We start from the raw sequence: 17,467 nt of genomic DNA, 5'->3' as shown, positions 1-17,467 counted from the left end.
GAATCTCTGGCCAAGATGACGGGTCTATAACTCCTTTGTGTTATCTACTACACAGGTTACCTTCAGGGAACAAGGAAAAACTAACTAAATAGGTTAGGATGGCTGCCACTGCATCTAGACTCCTCCACCTGGCATCAAGGTCTGGGGTCTGGTTGCCTGCGGTCTCTTTAACCCTCCCACCCCTGTGTAAGAACACCAAACTACACACTGTTGGCATCCCAACCTCTGCCCTCCTTTTTACCTGTTCTGCCTTTTTTTTTGGGGGGGGGGGGGTTCGAGGTAGGGTCTCACTCTAGCTCAGGCTGACCTGGAATTCACTATGTAGTCTCAGGGTGGCCTTGAACTCATGGCGATTCTCCTACCTCTGCCTCCCGAGTGCTGGGATTAAAAGCATGCGCCACCACACCCGGCTACCTGTTCTGCTTTTACCACTTGTTCCCAGTCCTTTCCTCTCATCATCAGCAAACACCAACGTACCTGAAGCCATTTCTGAAAGATAGTGTGATATCTAGGAAGTACAGGGAGATCTGATAGTTAGGAAGGTGGCTACTTTAAAGGTTCAGCAAACACATCATTTTTCCTCTTGAGAGAGCACAGACTGACATGAAAGTGTAGCCATGGTTTCCACACAAAGGTTCCCAAAGCAAATCTATATCCTCACTTGTCCCCTTGGACAACACATACTGAAATATGGCAGACAGGCCCAGGACTGCTTGGCATCAGACTTCACTACGACCAACTTTTACAACCCAGATAGCACCAGGCTTCCAAGCACATCTGGTTACAAGGCACTTTGTCAATCCTTCTGACATAATCACTCTTCAGGAGTGGCTCCTCAAACCTATCCTTCCTGCTCTGCAAAAGAGGAAGTTTTTGATGAAGTTATGAAATTTGCAGAAAAATGGATGGACCTGGAAAGTATTATACTAAGTCAGGTAACCCAGGCCCAGAAAGCCAAGCGCCACATGTTCTCCCTCATATGGGGATCCTGGCTACAGATGACTGGGCTTCTGTGTGAGAATGAAAATACTTAGTAGCAGAGGCCAGTAAGTTGAAAAGGAGACATAAAGGGTGGAGAAAGGAAGGGAGGAGGATACTTAATAGGTTGATATTGTATATATGTAATTACAATGTTTGTAATGGGGAGGTAATATGATTGAAAATGGAATTTCAAACGGGAAAGTGTGGGGGTGGGGAGGGAGGGAATTACCATGGGATATATTTTATAATCATGGAAAATGTTAATAAAAATTTAAAAAAAAAAATGTAGCATCATTACTACAGAAAAAAAAAAAAAGAGGAAGTTTTTGTATTTCATGCAGTAGTAAAACTTTCCAGAAAATGAGACCTAGTGCTGCCAAGTTTTAGTTTTACTAAGTGAAACTCTGATAGAAAGGCCTTTCTCTCAGGACTCAACCATTACCACTAACTTCATGCAGCAGCTCTATGTTGTGCTTCTTTTTGCAGTTCTCCTCTAGACAGTAGGAATGTGGTCAAACCAAGATTTAGGACCCCTTCTGTCAGGATTAGAACCAGGGCTCTTCCCTCATTAGCACCTGCAGCCCTATTTGCTGCCCAGGTCAGCATGTAAGGACCTGGCTTCAGGTCAAAGCTGGCTCTGCTCTGAGTGCCCGTGTCCCATGCTGGGAGCACGCTGACTCTGGGGCTCTGGTCCTTTGGCTCTCCCTTCCTTTATGGATGAAGTCTCTATAACAGCAAGAAGGCAACATTTCTGGCCAGTGTAAGGACCACAGCATCTCAGTGTCTTGTCTGGACTTCTGCTCTTGATGGCACAGAACAAGACAGTGCAGATTCTAGAATTCTGGGACACAACAGTCTACCTTCATCTTATCCTCTAGCCTACAGATTTATTTACTTTCCCAGCAGTTCTGCTTAGAAAAGACAACACATTTTTCTTTCAATTGTCCTGTGTTTGTTGATGATGAACAAATGGTGAGAAACTATTCAACTGCTAGGTCATACTGACCCTTCCCTGCAGGCTTGGGAAATGGGAAAAATTATTGCCTGGTTTTAATATGTCCCCTCTACAGTTCAGGTGCTGCCAGTACAAAAGCATTAAGAGATGAACCTTTAAGAGATCCGGCCAGCAGGCTCCTCCTTTGAGAAGCAGACTAAGGCCCATATACAGCAGCCACTACACAGCATTCACCTACTTGCCTTTCCACAGCAGCAAGGTGAAATCCTGGGGGAGAAAGCAGCTGACATCTTGGGCTTCCTAGCCTCCTGAACTATGCAAGATAAATTTTCTGTTCTTTACAAATTATCTAGTCTCAGGTGTTTAAGCAGAAAACGGACTAAAGTACTCAATATGCTCCCATTTGTAGATATTTCTGACTCCAAATAAGCACAGAGAACTGAGGAATACAAGTTAATTTTTATCTTGGGACAGAGTCTCACTATGTAGCCCTGGCTGGCTTTGAACTGGCTATCCTCCTGCCTCAGCCTCCCAAGTGCTAGGATTATAGGTGTGTGTGACCACACTTGGCTGAAGTTAATTGCTTTTTGTGAGCATTGCCTCCAGGGAAATGTGTACATTAGTCACATCAGCGTCTAGCTGCAGAGGCTGGAGGCCCCAGCTGTTCAGAGGCTTGATCCTGGGAACTCAAAGCCAGGCTGGGCCAGAGTGAGAACTCTCCTCAAAAGAAAAAGGAGGGAGGGAGGAACTAAGGAAGGAAGGGCAAGCAGGACAAAAACCACATCATTAGGTGTAGGACTGGCAGTGGTAGCCTCCCCCGTCCTTGTCCCCAGAGGGAGGAGGAAGGGGCAGCAGTCACTTGCAGGTCACTTGCAGGTGTTTTATGAGAGGGGTTGGTTAGGAAGGAGATAACTGTCACTACTCATATGACCTCTGACAATCCGTGTGGTGTAGTGTATGTAGTGTGTGAGTATATTCAAAGAGGGAACTGTATCCACAGAGACTGCTGCGGATATGAGCACAGCAAGCCACTGAAACAGGAAGGAGTGACTGCTCCAGATCTAAGGGCAAAACCACCCCTTGCTGCTTCCACAAGTCTCTCATCTGGAGCTGGAACATTCACGAAATTAATACAGGCAAAGCCGGTTCAAGAAACCCACACTTTCCAACCGTCGGAGCAGGTTCAGTGAAGCTTGTTTCTGGACCTTTACCCCCATCTTCAACATGTTCACCTGTCCCCTCCTGTGCTGAAGTACCCCTGCAGGGCACCGTGACCAATACAGAATCAGAGAAGCAGCCAGCTGTGGTGGAAACGAAGCAGCAGCTTTGCCCTGTGCGCAGTGGGAGAATGCTGCTGTGGGGAGAACTGTGTGTATCTCCGCCCCACTCCTACAAGGTGTGTGGGCAACAGGTCTTACACCAGAGGGGGGCGGCTCAGAGGTCACAGCACAGCAAAGCTTGCACTGAGGCCCATGAAGAGGACATGGTACTCTCATCTGCCGGGCAGTGCAATAAAGACACAACATGTGGGACCTGCCTGGAGGTGGTCCAGGAGAAAGCCAGTGCCCTTGGGGATCCTCTCCAACTGCAATCACACCTACTGTCTCAAGTGTGCAAGCAGAGGGGGGTAAAGCAATTTGAGAGCAGGATCATAAAGTGAGACTCCTCCCCAATCTTCATCTGTGCTATTTTGGAGAAGAATTTAGTCCCCTGTGCCAACTTTCAGCCAGAAGGACTGAGCTGAAAACGCATGCATGTTCTATTGGACCTGGGGTATTCCATCTGGGGTTTCTTGCCTGCACTGCAGCTGGCTGCTGGGTTAGTTTGGTGTGCTTTTATTTGAATGAGGAAAACCCATGTATCAGGAGAATCTTCGTGATTTTTCTGAGGAGACCGTGTTTAGGCTCTTATCTAGCTCTGAATTTATGTTTCCTGATGTTTTAACATTTTCCAATTTCCTATCCCACCCCTTAAGCTAGCCAATACTCAGCCATCCTTTAAAGACTGTTCTCATAACTGAACAAAAGCTACATAATCTAAACAAAGCCATTATAAGAAATAAACTTATTTAAATAAAAAAGGAGGGCTGGAGAGATGGCTTAGCGGTTAAGCGCTTGCCTGTGAAGCCTAAGGACCCTGGTTCGAGGCTCGGTTCCCCAGGTCCCACGTTAGCCAGATGCACAAGGGGGCGCACGCGTCTGGAGTTCGTTTGCAGTGGCTGGAGGCCCTGGCGCGCCCATTCTCTCTCTCTCCCTCTATCTGTCTTTCTCTCTGTGTCTGTCGCTCTCAAATAAATAAATAAATAATTTTCAAAAATAAAAAAAAATTAAATAAAAAAAGGGGATGGGCATGGTGGCACACACCTTTAAGCCTAGCACTCGGAAAGCAGAGGTAGGAGAATCGCCATGAGTTCAAGGCCACACCGAGACTACATAGTAAATTCCAGGTCAGCCAGAGATAGAGTGAAACCCTACCTCAAAAAAAAAAAAAAAAAAAAAAAAAAAAAAGAGGGAAGGGAATGGAAGGGAAAGGTAAAGGAAAGAAGAGCGGGGAGGATGGGCTGGAGAGATGGCTTAACAGTTAACGTGTTTGCCTACGAAGCCTGGGGACCTAGGTTCAATTCTCCAGTGCCTATGTAAGCCAGATGCACAAGGAGGCGCATGTGTCTGGAGTTCACTTGCAGTGGCTACAGGCCATGGTGTGCCCATTTTCTCTCTCTCTTCCGGGTTTTTTGTTTTTTGTTTTGTTTTTTTTTTTTTTTTTGAAGTAGGGTCTCACTCTAGCCCAGGCTGACCTGGAATTCTCTGTATAGTCTCAGGGTGTCCTCAAACTCTTGGCGATCCTCCTACCTCTGCCTCCAAGTGCTGGGATTAAAAGCATGTGCCACCACACGCGGCTCCCTTTTTTTTTTTCCTCATGTCGTATTTACTTATTTTTATTTTATTTATTTTGGTTTCTCAAGGTAGGGTATCACTCTAGTCCAGGCTGACCTGGAATTCACCATGTAGTCTCAGGGTGGCCTTGAACTCATAATGATCCTCCTACCTCTGTCTCCTGAGTGCTGGAATCAAAGGCGTGCAACACCACACCTGTCTCTCTGCCTCTTTCTCTTTCTCCAACAAGTAAATAAATAATAATATTTTTATATTAAAAAAAGCAAAGGAAGAAAGAAGCTAATGAAACAGTGATAAACAATTACTTTTCACTATGTGTGTCATAAACAAAAAATAAGTAACAATATTAGGGCTGGAGAGATGGCCACAACGGTCATGTGGGCCTGAGTGTTAAATGCTCTGAGGAGGGAGCCACTGCCATCTGAGGGGCCATCATCTTGGCCAAGCTCTTCATTGTGCCTGTCCAGAGAAGCTACTGGAGGAACAGGATTGGTAAGCCTCACACAGTCCCCTGTGAGGTGACAGGCCGCTGCGGCTCGGTGCTGGTGCGCCTTATCCCTGCCCCTAGGGCACTGGCACTGTTTCTGCCCTAGTGCCCAAGACACTGCTGCTGATGGCTGGTATTGATGACTGCGACATTTCAGCCAGGGGCTGCACTGCCACCCTGGGCAACTCTGTTAAGGCCACCTTTGATGCCATCTCTAAGACCTATGGCTATCTGACCCCTGACCTCTGGAAAGAGACTGTGTTCACCAAGTCTCCCACACCAGAGTCTCAGTGCAGAGGACCCAGGTTCCAGCTGTGGCTACCACATAGGGTTTTTATACAGAAAAATAAAAGTGAATTAAGCCTGTTAAAAAAGGAAAAAAAAAAAGGACAGGTCTCAGGAGTGGGAGATGACTCTGGTTAAAGGTGCTGGCTTGTAAATACTGCTGGTCCAGATTCAACTCCTCAGTATCCTTATAAAACCAGACACACAAACAGTGGAGTTCATTTGTAGCAGCTAGAGCCCTTGGCATGCCCATACTCACACTCTCAAATAAATAAATACGAATATTAAAAGTTAGAAAGGAATGAGCCTGTAGCTCCATCTTAGAGTTTTTGTCTACTATGCACAAGGCCCCGAGTTTAATCCCCAGCACTGTGTGGGGCAGGGGGGAGGGAGCAAAAATAGATGTCCTCTGTGAACTTCTTTACATTACCAGAAAAAGTAGGTAGGGTGAGTAGATGGGGGAAAACATAGTATACAACTCAATACTCGAGTACTGATAATAAGATCTTATTGAAATCTTAGTACGGCCCTGCCAGGGAAGTAGCACAGTGCACGCTCCCATTCTAGAGGAATGGAAACCCAGCTCAGTGCTATCAAATGACCTGCTCAAGCATAACCTTTGCTAGGCACTGAGCTCACATCCCAGGCCCCGAGTCCAGCCAACTCTTTCCATTCCACAGACTCCTCATTTGGAGTGAAGGAAACATGGCCAGAAATCCACAAAAAAGCAAGATGGGACCCTGACCTTGCTCTTTCCATGGTGTTTCAGGTTACCAGACAGTGCTTCCAAATTCAGAGCCTGGTGGGAGGTTAGCCCGTATACCACAGACGGGACTGAGGCAACAATATGGGTATAATAAAAGACTTCCCCGCCGAAGTGCTCTAACATTTATTTTGTCTTACAAGCAGCTTTACTGAACTGTAAGTGATACATACCAACTGCATCAAGTATACAACTAGGAAGGTTTGAACTTAAGATACCCATGAAACCATCACCTTTGTCAAGATGGCAAATATGCCCATTTCCTCCTGCCCCTTTAATGACTCCCTCTCAACCCCTCTAGCTGCCATCAACCCCAAGTGTATAGTTCTAATTTCTGTCACTATAGATGACTTTGAATTTACTGAGTTTTGTTTTTGTTAATTTTAAAACTTTTAATTTTTTGTGTGTTTGTATGTATGGGTATGTCAGGGCCCCTTGCCACTACATTATGAACACCAGACATTTGCATCCCATCTTTTGTGCCCAGATTACATGGGTGGCTTGTGGACTGAACTCAGGCCTACAGGCTTTGCAAGCAAGTGCCTTTAACTGCTGAGCCACCTTCCCAGCCCCTTGCTAGTTTTATATACATGGAATCATTTGTCTGCTGCTTTCATTCAGCACGATTTTTTTTTATTGATCCATTTTGCTTTCATTTATTTGAGAGAGACAGAATGGGTGTTCCAGGGCCTTCATCCATCACAAATGAACTCCAGACCCATGTGCCACTGTGTGCATCTGGCTTACATGGATGCTAGGGAATCAAACCTGGGTCCTTCGGCTTCTCAGGCAAGTGCTTTAACCACTAAGCCATCTCTCCAGCCCCTTGTAACTCACTAGGAATCCCTGGCTGACCTCAACCTTGTAATCTTTCTGCTTCGGCCTCCCTTCTGCTGAAATTACAGATGTGCTCCACAAGTCCCAGAGAGATGCAGTTTTCTGTCTCCTGTTAAAAGTGTTCACACTCCTTTTTCACTAACGCTTGCAGTGACCGCGAGGCTTCGTTGTCAGCATGACTGGACTTAGGCTACCCAGGAGGCCAAAGCACATCTCTGCATGTGTTTATGAGTGTTTCAAAGAGGGTTAAGTGGGGAACGGAACCCATCCCAAATATGACAGGCACCATTTCCTGGGCTGGAGCCAGGATGTGATAAAGGAGAAAGTGAGCCGAGTGTCAGGATTTGTTGCAGTTACCTTCTCGCTGGGGCAATAAAGCACCAGACCGAAGGCAGCTAGTGAGAGGAATGTTGTTTATTTTGGCTTAACAATCTTTAAGGGAGCTTCATGATGGCAGGGAAAGTATGACATAAGCACAGGCTGGACAGCACCTCAGCCACAGCAGGTGGAAAACAAGAGCGGGAAAGTGAGCTGAACACTGGCAAGGGGCAGCTGGCTATTACACTCCAAAGCCCACACCCTACAACAACCTCCAGCAAATCTATGCCTCCCAAACTGCCACCAGCTGGGGACAAAGCATTCAGGGGGGATATCTGATTCAAACCACCATGGTATTCATCTCTTTCTGCTTCCTCTGTGGCACTACATAACGGGCAGCTGCCACATGCTCCTGCAAACATAGCCACTCACATCCCCCATGATGGGCTATACCCTTTCAAACTGTAAGCCACAGTAAGTGTTTCTTCCCTCATGTTGTTGTCACATCAATGAGAAAAGTAACTGATAGGGAAACTGACATAGAGTGAACAGCCTTGCCACGATAAGATAAACCTGATCGTGTGGTTCATAGGCCTCTGGAGTAGGCATGAGGGAGGAATGTGGAAGAGTTTGGAGTGGAGGCCTAGAGAACCCTGGAGTGCTGTAAGTAGAGCTTGATGGGCCACCCTGGTAGGAACCTGGAATTCCACAATGTAACAGAAATGCAGACAGGAAAGGCTGTGCTCACAAAGTTTCAATGGGTAAGAAGGACTCTATCAGGAATTTGACTACAGATCATTTGTGTTATATTCTGGCAAAGAATCTGGGTTCTGACTGTGCCCTGAATTCAAAGGTAATGGATTAAGTTGCTTTGAGAAGGAAATTTCACGATTGCACTCAGAGCCGGGCGTGGTGGCGCACGCCTTTAATCCCAGCACTCGGGAGGCAGAGGTAGGAGGATCGCCGTGAGTTCAAGGCCACCCTGAGACTACAGAGTTAATTCCAGGTCAGCCTGGACCAGAGTGAGACACTACCTCGAAAAACACCAAAAAAAAAAAAAAATATTGCACTCAGGCTATGGCACAGTTATTGCTATAGCTCTTAACCAGATTTACAGTGAGAGTGAGCAGAAAGGGGAGCAAAAAAGCATGAAAAATGTGCATTTTGGTAAGGAAGGGAGGGTGAGCAGGTTTAAAGTTGTAGGCAACGTGATTGAGAACAAAACCATGGTAAGTGTTAAAGACCTTAATTCAATTAAAGAGAAACCTTACACTCTGCAATGGAGCCAATAGGAATGGTACCCTGAAGGTAAGACCCCACACATTAAACACTCCAGGATGTAAAAATGCAGATCCATTTGAAAGAAGAGTGCCTGAAAGAGAATGCCCCAGAAAATAGTCTCCAAGGTACTCTGTAGGGCCACCTAGGTAAATGATTTCCTAGGTTGAGCAGCAAAAGGACATAGAGGGGCAACTAAAGCTGTGGTCCAAGGGAGCCAGACCACATTTCAGAACTAGGCATAATCTATGTAATGCTGGTTTTGTGGGCATGCAGTACAAGGATTAGGGTATCATGGGGGCTTGCACTAAGGTTCTAGAAAGCCACCAAGTCCAGACAATGCATAGCACAGCATGATGCTCCCCCTGCATGAAGGTAGAAATGTGAAGTCCTTGGAGACCCCAGGATGTTGAAGATGCCAGGAATGTGAGCTATCTACTAAGGAAAGCTGCATGTCTTTAGTGAAGCCAGCTCACAAAAAAAGCCACATATGTTATAGGAGGCAGAGCTGTAAATCAGAGCTACTGAAGCCTGTTGCAGCCCAGATGGTACTACCATGCTGGGCTTGGAGCTGAACAATTTGGTGTTTGATTTGCTGAGTTTTGGTCTTGCTTTGTCTCAAATCCTCCTTTTTAGAATAGGAATGTTTACTCTGTATTACTGCATAATGGAAATTATGTAACTTTCTTTTTGATTTTATAGTAGTTCACACTAAAAGAGACTGCTGTGAGTCACAGGGAAAACTATGAAATTAGGTCTCTGAAAAACAGTTGGAACTGTTATGATTTTGGACACTCTAAAAACTGAACTGAATATATTAACTGAGGGGGAAAGATCTAAATGCGGATGGCACCATCCCATGGGTTAGGGGTTTTGGTAGAATAAAGGAGAAAAAGAAAGTGAGCTGAGTGCCAGCATTCATGGCTCTGCTTATTTGGCCCCATGTAGCAAGCTACCACATGTTCTGGCAAGTTACTCCTGGCACCATGGCTTCCCTACCATGATAGGTTATATGCTCTCAAACCTTAGCCAAAATAAATGACCTTTTTTAAAGTTATTCTGTCATGTCAGAAAAAGTAACTGCTAGTCCTTAATTACTACAGTTATTAAAGTGACTGAAAAAAAGTAGGGTTTTTTTTTTCCATCTTATTACATTATATTCTCTTGGAAGGAACAAAAGAATTAAATCAACATTCATTCCTTTAGAACAATTATTTTAGGTGAAAATCTTAATCTTCAAAATCTTCTTCAACACAGTCAATAAGGGGAATAATTTCACTGTACAGAATGGAAAACCTTAAGGCCTTAATGAAGAACACAAATGCAATCTATAAATGTCTCTTTGTTTCCAAAGAAGAAAACAAAAATCATGAGGATTTTGTTGGCAGAGTTGAATAGCTGAGTATCCTACTGTGAGGAGGCCTTTTTCTTTCTTTCTTTTTTCCTGGCAGTAACAAGAAAAGTTTACCAGTATGGCGGAATTCATTTATACACAGCCACATTTCCTACCTTGTTTTCTTCTTCACAGCACTTCACCACTCTGCTGAAACTTGACTTTGTATTCATGTGCTACCTTCATTGGCTATGTGTCTCCTTGAGACTGTGAGTGCCACAAAGACTGGAACTGATCCCACTCTTGTGAAACGTTTTATTTGCATCTTCTAGCTTTCAAGGAAAGCTAAACGAAGTAAAGAACATGTGAGTACTACCCTCAGTCCATGAGTGTCTTACTTCTGGCTTATCTACCTGTGTCTTCAATTTTTAGTATGAGATATTCATTACTTTGGCAGCAGACAAAGTTAAAAGTCTTTGCGTAAGGAGCTGAGTGAGGAGGTGATAGCCTCAGAGGCCACCTTTCACCAGGGCAATAGCATCTCCTGGGTGACCACATACCTGGAGATCCTTCCCTGGGCCCAGCAGAGTCTTCCCATTTTCTCTTGGGATCTTGAGGAGGCGTTAACAGGCTCCCAGTGGCCCACAGTGGTTTAACCGTCTCTTCCTTCTGGAACCCCAAGTCAAATATCAATTGTCCTGCAGTATTAATCTTCTTTTTCCTTCCCAGGACCCTGTCATGATGGGCTTGCCCAAGTACCTCTTGTCCCCAAACTGTGAGAATTTCTTTTCTTTTTTTAAACAGTATTTTATTTATTTATTTATTTGAAAGACAGAAAGAGGGAGAGAGAGACAGACAATGGGCACGCTAAGGCCAACAGCCACTGCAAACTCCAGATGTATGCACCCCCTTGTGCATCTGGCTTATGTGGGTCCTAGAGAATCAAACTGGGATCTTTTGGCTTTGCAGGCAAATGCCTTAACCACTAAGCCATCTCTCCAGCCCAAGAATTTCTTTTCTTATGTCTCTAGGTTGTTCAGCTGGTCAGTGACACACTGAGCATTGTATCTTGTCCTTGAAGAAGCTAAAAGGTGAGATGCTCTGCAGAGAAACCAGCACAATACAGGGCTCTACAAGAAAAGATAGAGCCAGTAGGTAGATTTGATGATACACACTTGAAATCCCAGCACTCAGGAGGTAGGGGCAAGAGGATCAAGAGTTCAAAGTTATCCTTGGCTACAAAAGACACTGTCTCACAAGAACAAAAATAAAAGAAAATATGAAGCCAGGCATGATGGAGAGGGCTTGTAACCCTAGCACTCAAGAAGCTGAGAAAAGACAGCAAGTGATCGCACATTATATATTGGTGTATATGAAGAGGTGTTTAGTTAGCCTCTGGACATGCATGTGAGCGATTTTGAGTGTGTTAAATGAGGCGGGAAGACCACCAAGGGTGAGTGAGTGGCACTATTTCTGGGAGCCTGGACTGGATAAAAAGGAGGAAGCTGGGCTAGAGAGATTGCTTATTGGTTAAAAAATTTGCCTGCAAAGCCTAAGGACCCATGTTCTACTCTCCAGATCTGTTAGCCAGACACACAAAGGTGAGGAAGTGCAAGGCTGCACATGACCAGTCGGTGGTGCAAGCATCTGGAGTTTGACTGCAGTGGCTGAGGCCCTAGCACACCAATTCTCCCCCCCCATCTCTCTCTCTCTCTCTAAAATAAAAAAAACAAAAGGAGGAAGCTAACTCAACACTAGCATTCATCACTTCCTGCTTCCTCATGTGCACTACCTGTGACCTCAACCTCCTGGTACCATGACTTCCCTGCCATGATGGACTCTAACTTTGAACTGGAAGCCAAAAATAAATCCTTCCTTAAATTGTTTCAGGTCAGGCATTTTGTACAGGGAAGGAGGAAGTAACTAGTACAGCAAGTTAAGAGGTCAGGCTGGGCTACATAACAATACTGAAAGAAAAAGGAAAAAAAAGATAAATGTGAGACAGTAACCGTCTCTAGTCATTCCTGTACTCTCTTTGCCATAAGCATCAAAATATTTGGTGTAAAAGCTGATTGCTACCACCCTCAAACATTGGCAGCAGACTCACTAGGGCAATGTATCTGTTGCTGTCAGGTTTGCATTACTGGTAGAAATCACCCAACCAAGAGCAGCTTGTGGGAAAAAGAGATTTATTTTGGCTTACAGACTGGAGAGGAAGCTCCATGATGGCAAGGAAAATTATGACATGAGCAGAGGGTGGATATCAACCCCTGGCCCACATAAGGTGGACACCAGGAACAGGAGAATTGCCAAACACTGGCAAGGGAAGAGCTGGCTATAACACTCATAAGCCCGCCCCCAACAATACACTACCTCCAGATGGTTTTAATTTCCAATTGCCATCAGCTAGGGATCCTAGCATCCAGAACACCTAAGTTTATGATGGACACCTGAATCAAACAAGCACAGTATCCTCTCCACAGATATTATCAGAACCCTGATGAAGCACAGGAACTACTGAGTAAAATCATCTGCAGGCACCTTTGAAGCAGGAGTCATAAGCATATCCCAGGGCCAGAATGACACAGATCAAGGGTGAAAGGGCAAAGTAGTCGCTGAATACACTGTAAGAAGAAAACAATGGGAAGTCAAAAGCTATCTCAGTTGGGTGTGCTGGCGTATGCCTTTAATCCCAGCATTGAGGTAGGAGGATTGCTGTGAGTTCAAGGCCAGACTGAGACTATATAGTGAATTCTAGGTCAGCCTGGGCTAGAGTAAGACTCTACCTCAAAAAAAATTTTTTTTTATTTCTTCCACTGCATCTAAATCACTGGCTTCAACTTTACATTCTCACCTTCCCATTATGAGTAGCTGGTTAATGTGTCCAAACCCTGAGTGAAGAGTGCACTAGTCTAATAACAACAGAGGACAACTTAATTGTCTTTACACTAAAGCTCAAGGGCATTTCTTCCCACCTTCAGGAACCCACATCAAATTCCAGCACTCCTGGATCTGCTCGTATCACGTCATTGATTGCCTCTGCTTCCATCGTTTTCTTTCCTCTCGTTACAGTACTGAGGATGGAACACAAGGCCTTGAGCACAGTAATCCAGTGCTCTACAACTGGACCATACCTGGCCTTCAGCCTTCAAAATGACACACTGCTTACAAGTGTGTCTTAATGATTAGGGGCATCGCTTTATAGTAAGTGAACTCCCTCTGCAGTATGCTTTCTGGCTCTAAGCTTCTCCAATTCCCATGCTCTCTCTCACCACAGGATGACACAGCACAAAGGCTGTCACTAGATGTGGCTACTGAAGCTTGGAATTCCCAGTTTCTTGAACTGTAAGCCAAATAAACTTCTATTGTGTATCATTTACCCAGTCTGTGGCCTTCTCTTATAGCTGCGAAATGGACTATGGCAGAAAATTGGTACTGAGAAGTAGGAATTTTGCTGCTACACACACTGGAAAAAAATGGAAGGAGCTTTAGAACACAGTCATGAGTAGAAGTTGGAACAATTTGGAGGGGACAGCTAGAAAAGCCCATATTTCCATGAACAGAGTATTAGGTATGATTCAGATGAAGGCTCACAAAAAGAGAGCTGTAGCAAAGTTAAGAACTTGTCATTTTACTTACGTGCTTGTGAGGTCCGAGACAGAAATGGGAAACCATATATTGGAAACTAGAATAAAGACCATCCTTGTGCGGTCTCAGACAGAAACGAGAAACTATGTATTGGAAACTAGGGTAAGGGCCATCCTTGTGAAGCCTCAGACAGAAATGAGAAACTATCTATTGGAAATCAGAGTAAAGGCCATCCTTGTTTTACATTAACAAAAACCATGGCTGAATTGTATCTGAGCCCTGGAGCTTCATGCAATGCAGAATACAAGAGCTGTTGGGGTGGGGGGTGGGGGCATGGCTTCTTCTACTTCAATGTTAAAGAACATTGCCAACAGCCTAGGAACATAAACAGAGACTTGTGAAGAGGCAGAACCACCAGAATGCCCATGAGGGCAGTGGATGGGGAAGCCTGCAAGAGTGGAATGACCCCCAAGGTCCCAGAACTGTACAGCTACAATATGTCGGCCTGAGACTCCAACTGTGAGAGACCTAAGGCAGAAGACTCCAACCCGTGACTGCTGCTAAGCCCAACAAAGCCACAGAAGCAGGGCTGCCAGAGACCTCAAGGCCCCTCAGGTACCTTCCCACCCTCTGCTGCCCCATTGTGTCCAGGATGTGTGACAGGGCATCAAAGTGCATCACTCTTTTGTTTTCAGATCTACACGATTTCTCCTGCTGGGCTTTGGACTTACTTGGGACTAGTTACTCCCTTTTCTTCTGGCCTACTTCTCCCTTTTGGAATGCATGTATCTGCCCTAGCACTGTAATTTGGAGTTAGATTACTTGCCTGATTGCATAGGTGCACAGCTGGAGAAAATAGGTCTCATGATGAATTAATTGCACTTTGAGTCTCACCCATGTCTGATTCAGATAAGACTGAACTTTGACATTTGAGTTGATGCCTAACTAACTTAAGACTTGTGGAAATAATGCAATGACATGTAATGTTGAATTCCTCCAAAATTCATGCTGTGGGGAGGCGGTTGGGGAGATGGTTTAGCAGTTAAAGGCACTTACATGTAAACTTCCCAGCCCAAGTTTGATTCTTTTCAGGGCTCAAGTACAGCAGAACACAATCTGTAACCAGCACGCCTAAGGTAATGGGAGGCAGAGCCAGGTGAACCTAAATGCTCCCAAGCAGCAAGGGTGAAACAAGAGACCCTGTCTCTCCAGCATGAAGGCCTTCACCAGATGCAGCCCCTGCTCTTAAGACTTTCTAGCCCCAAGAACTGTAAGGCAAATAAACCAAGATAATTCCCTTCCAGGTACAACTCTACTAGCTACTCAGAAAACATATTTCTCTTTTACATTCTTCCATTCAAGCCATCAGTAAACCTAAAACCACCTCCTCAAAACATGTTCTGAATTTCACTTTTCTCATTTCCATGGCTACTGCCCTAGCCCAAGCCCTCAAAATGTCTTACCTGATGACAATAGCTTACCTCCCTGTCTCCAGCCTGTTCCTGCAGCAGACTAAGAGTGACATCCTCCCTGTCAAAACAGGAGTGGAGGCTCATGCCTTTCATCCCAGGACACAGGAGGCTGAGGTAGGAGTGAGTTTGAGGACAGCCTGGGGCTAAAGAGTGAGTTCAAGATAAGGAAATAAGACCCTGCCTCAAAAAAACAAACCAACAAACAAACAAAAATGGGGATGGAGAGATAGCTTAGTGAGTAAGGTGTTTGCCTGCAAAGCCTAAGGACCCAGGTCTGATTCCCCAGGACCCACGTCAGCCAGCCACACAAGGTGGCACATGAGTCTGGAGTTTGTTTGCAGTGGCTGGAGGCCCTGGCATGCCCGTTCTCTCTTTCTCTCTCTGCCTATCTGCCTCCCTTTCTCCCTCTTTCTCTCTCACTCAAGTATATAAGTAAATAAAACTTTTAAAAAAATGCTGTATGACCCACAATATAGTCAAAAATGCTTTAGTATCAGTAGATATGTTCACGGTTAGGATGAACTCTTTTTGTAATATTTTTTTGTTTTTATTTTTATTTATTTGAGAGCAACAGACAGAGAAAAAGAGACAGAATGGGCACACCAGGGCCTCCAGTCACTGCAAATGAACTCCAGACGCCTGCGCCCCCCCCCCCCCTTGTGCATCTGGCTAACATGGGTCCTGGGGAAATTGAGCCTCGAACCTGGGTCCTTAGGCTTCACGGGCAAGCACTTAACCACTAAGCTGCCTCTCTAGCCCTAGGATGAACTCTTTATGTACAACTATAAGACAATAGACTACGATAATCTGGGGGCAGGAGAGGCAAGAAGGAATAATATTCTTGACACGAACTAACAGAGCTGTCTCACCAGCCTCAGCTTATGACATTAGTAGTAATAATGAAGATAAATGTAGTAAAGGATGCCACTGGCTGATGCTCACTACAGGTCAGCGACTTTCCACACCCCTGGGGGTTAGGGGAAAGCTAGTGGTTAAAGGCACTTCACTTGCTTGCAAAGTCTGCTTCCAAGATTCATTTCCCTAGCCACCCACATATAGCTGGACAAGCATTTTCTTGCGGTAAAAGATCCTGATGTGTGTGCATGTACACACACACACACACACACACACACACACACACACATACATTTAAAAAATAAAACTTTAAGAACAACTTTCCCCACACCTGCATCTCACCACACTCTTAAAGGGGAACACTCTTATCCCTGCATAACAGATTAAAAGAATAACAAACTCAGAAAGCTAAGTAGCTCACCGCAACCCAGATTCTGAAAATATCTGAGACTCAGTTCACTATTCAAAATTTCTCTAACATATGAACTTATACTACAATGGGGACTAAGCCCAAATGACAGGTCCTCAGCTAATGGGCATTTTAGTCCAGATGCCCTAGCTGTCATCCTCCCTGTGTCAGTTGGCCTTTCTGCCCTGAAATTTCACATGAATCCACAGCTTAGGAAGAAACAAACGACTGGCTTTCCATGCTGAGAGAGCCCCTAACAAAGCACAACCCACTGAAAGCCCGGCACAGACGTGATCTGTCAGCTTGCCGTGCTGTGTGTCAGTAACTGTTCTCCCTGCAGGCTTCATTTTGAAAGGGGGAGTATACTCTTACGAGAAGCAGGAATCTGGAACAGGGCTGCACCTTCATCAGCATGTACCTGGCAAGCTGAACTTCCATGCCTCTTTCTGAGGTGGCCTCCAAAAGCATGTGAAGAATTTTCACTCTGCCCAAAGACATCTCCCACAATGCAGACCTTTCTGTCAGTCACCAAAGATGACAGACACTGCCTTGGAAGGATGAATGTGAGCAGAAAGAAATTTTGAACTAAGCAGAGATACAGGACACAAAACCCTAGTAAAGCTGGAGGTGCATCAGGCTAATGTGGCCAAGACAAGGCAAGGCACAGTGCAAAGAGGGTCACCCAGTAGGGGTCCAGGGAACACACAACCAAATCTGCCTGTTTCCTTGTCATCTTTGAGGCCCAGACTGTTACTTGGAGTGCATTAAATAGGTTTTGGGCTGAGCCGACTTTAGCTACAAAAGCTGGCTAAAGCTGGGCAAGGTGACTTATGCCTTTAATCCCAGCTGGGATAGAAGGATCACTTTGAGTTCGGGGCCAGCCTAGGGTACAGTGTGAGTTCTAGGTCAGCCAGGGCTAGAGTGAGATCCTGCCCCCCCAAAAAAAGTGTTGGCTGATAACTGATTCTCATCATGTCAATCTGTAAAGCAAGGATGCTTCTTGGAGCTGCAT

At 45.2% G+C, this 17,467-nt stretch overlaps 1 protein-coding gene and 1 pseudogene across 3 annotated transcripts in view; one reads left to right on the top strand and one right to left on the bottom strand.

Annotated features, from left to right (window-relative positions):
• Positions 1 to 17,467, bottom strand: part of Abhd12 (abhydrolase domain containing 12, lysophospholipase) — a 75,469-nt gene that overhangs the window by 49,589 nt on the left and 8,413 nt on the right. The window contains exon 1 of one of the 3 annotated variants that reach the window (XM_045157803.1): positions 10,692 to 10,778. The exons of the other annotated variants lie outside the window; for them this stretch is intronic. Within the exon in view, the coding sequence (XP_045013738.1) occupies positions 10,692 to 10,729 (38 nt within the window). The 5' untranslated portion in view covers positions 10,730 to 10,778. Of the gene's footprint in view, positions 1 to 10,691; positions 10,779 to 17,467 lie in introns of those variants that run through there. 3 annotated transcript variants of the gene reach the window in all.
• Positions 2,805 to 3,596, top strand: LOC105944728 (annotated as a pseudogene).

This window comes from Jaculus jaculus, chromosome 8 (genome assembly GCF_020740685.1).
Source record: "Jaculus jaculus isolate mJacJac1 chromosome 8, mJacJac1.mat.Y.cur, whole genome shotgun sequence".
Taxonomy (NCBI): Eukaryota; Metazoa; Chordata; class Mammalia; order Rodentia; family Dipodidae; genus Jaculus; species Jaculus jaculus.
This window is presented reverse-complemented; position numbering and strand designations above follow the sequence as displayed.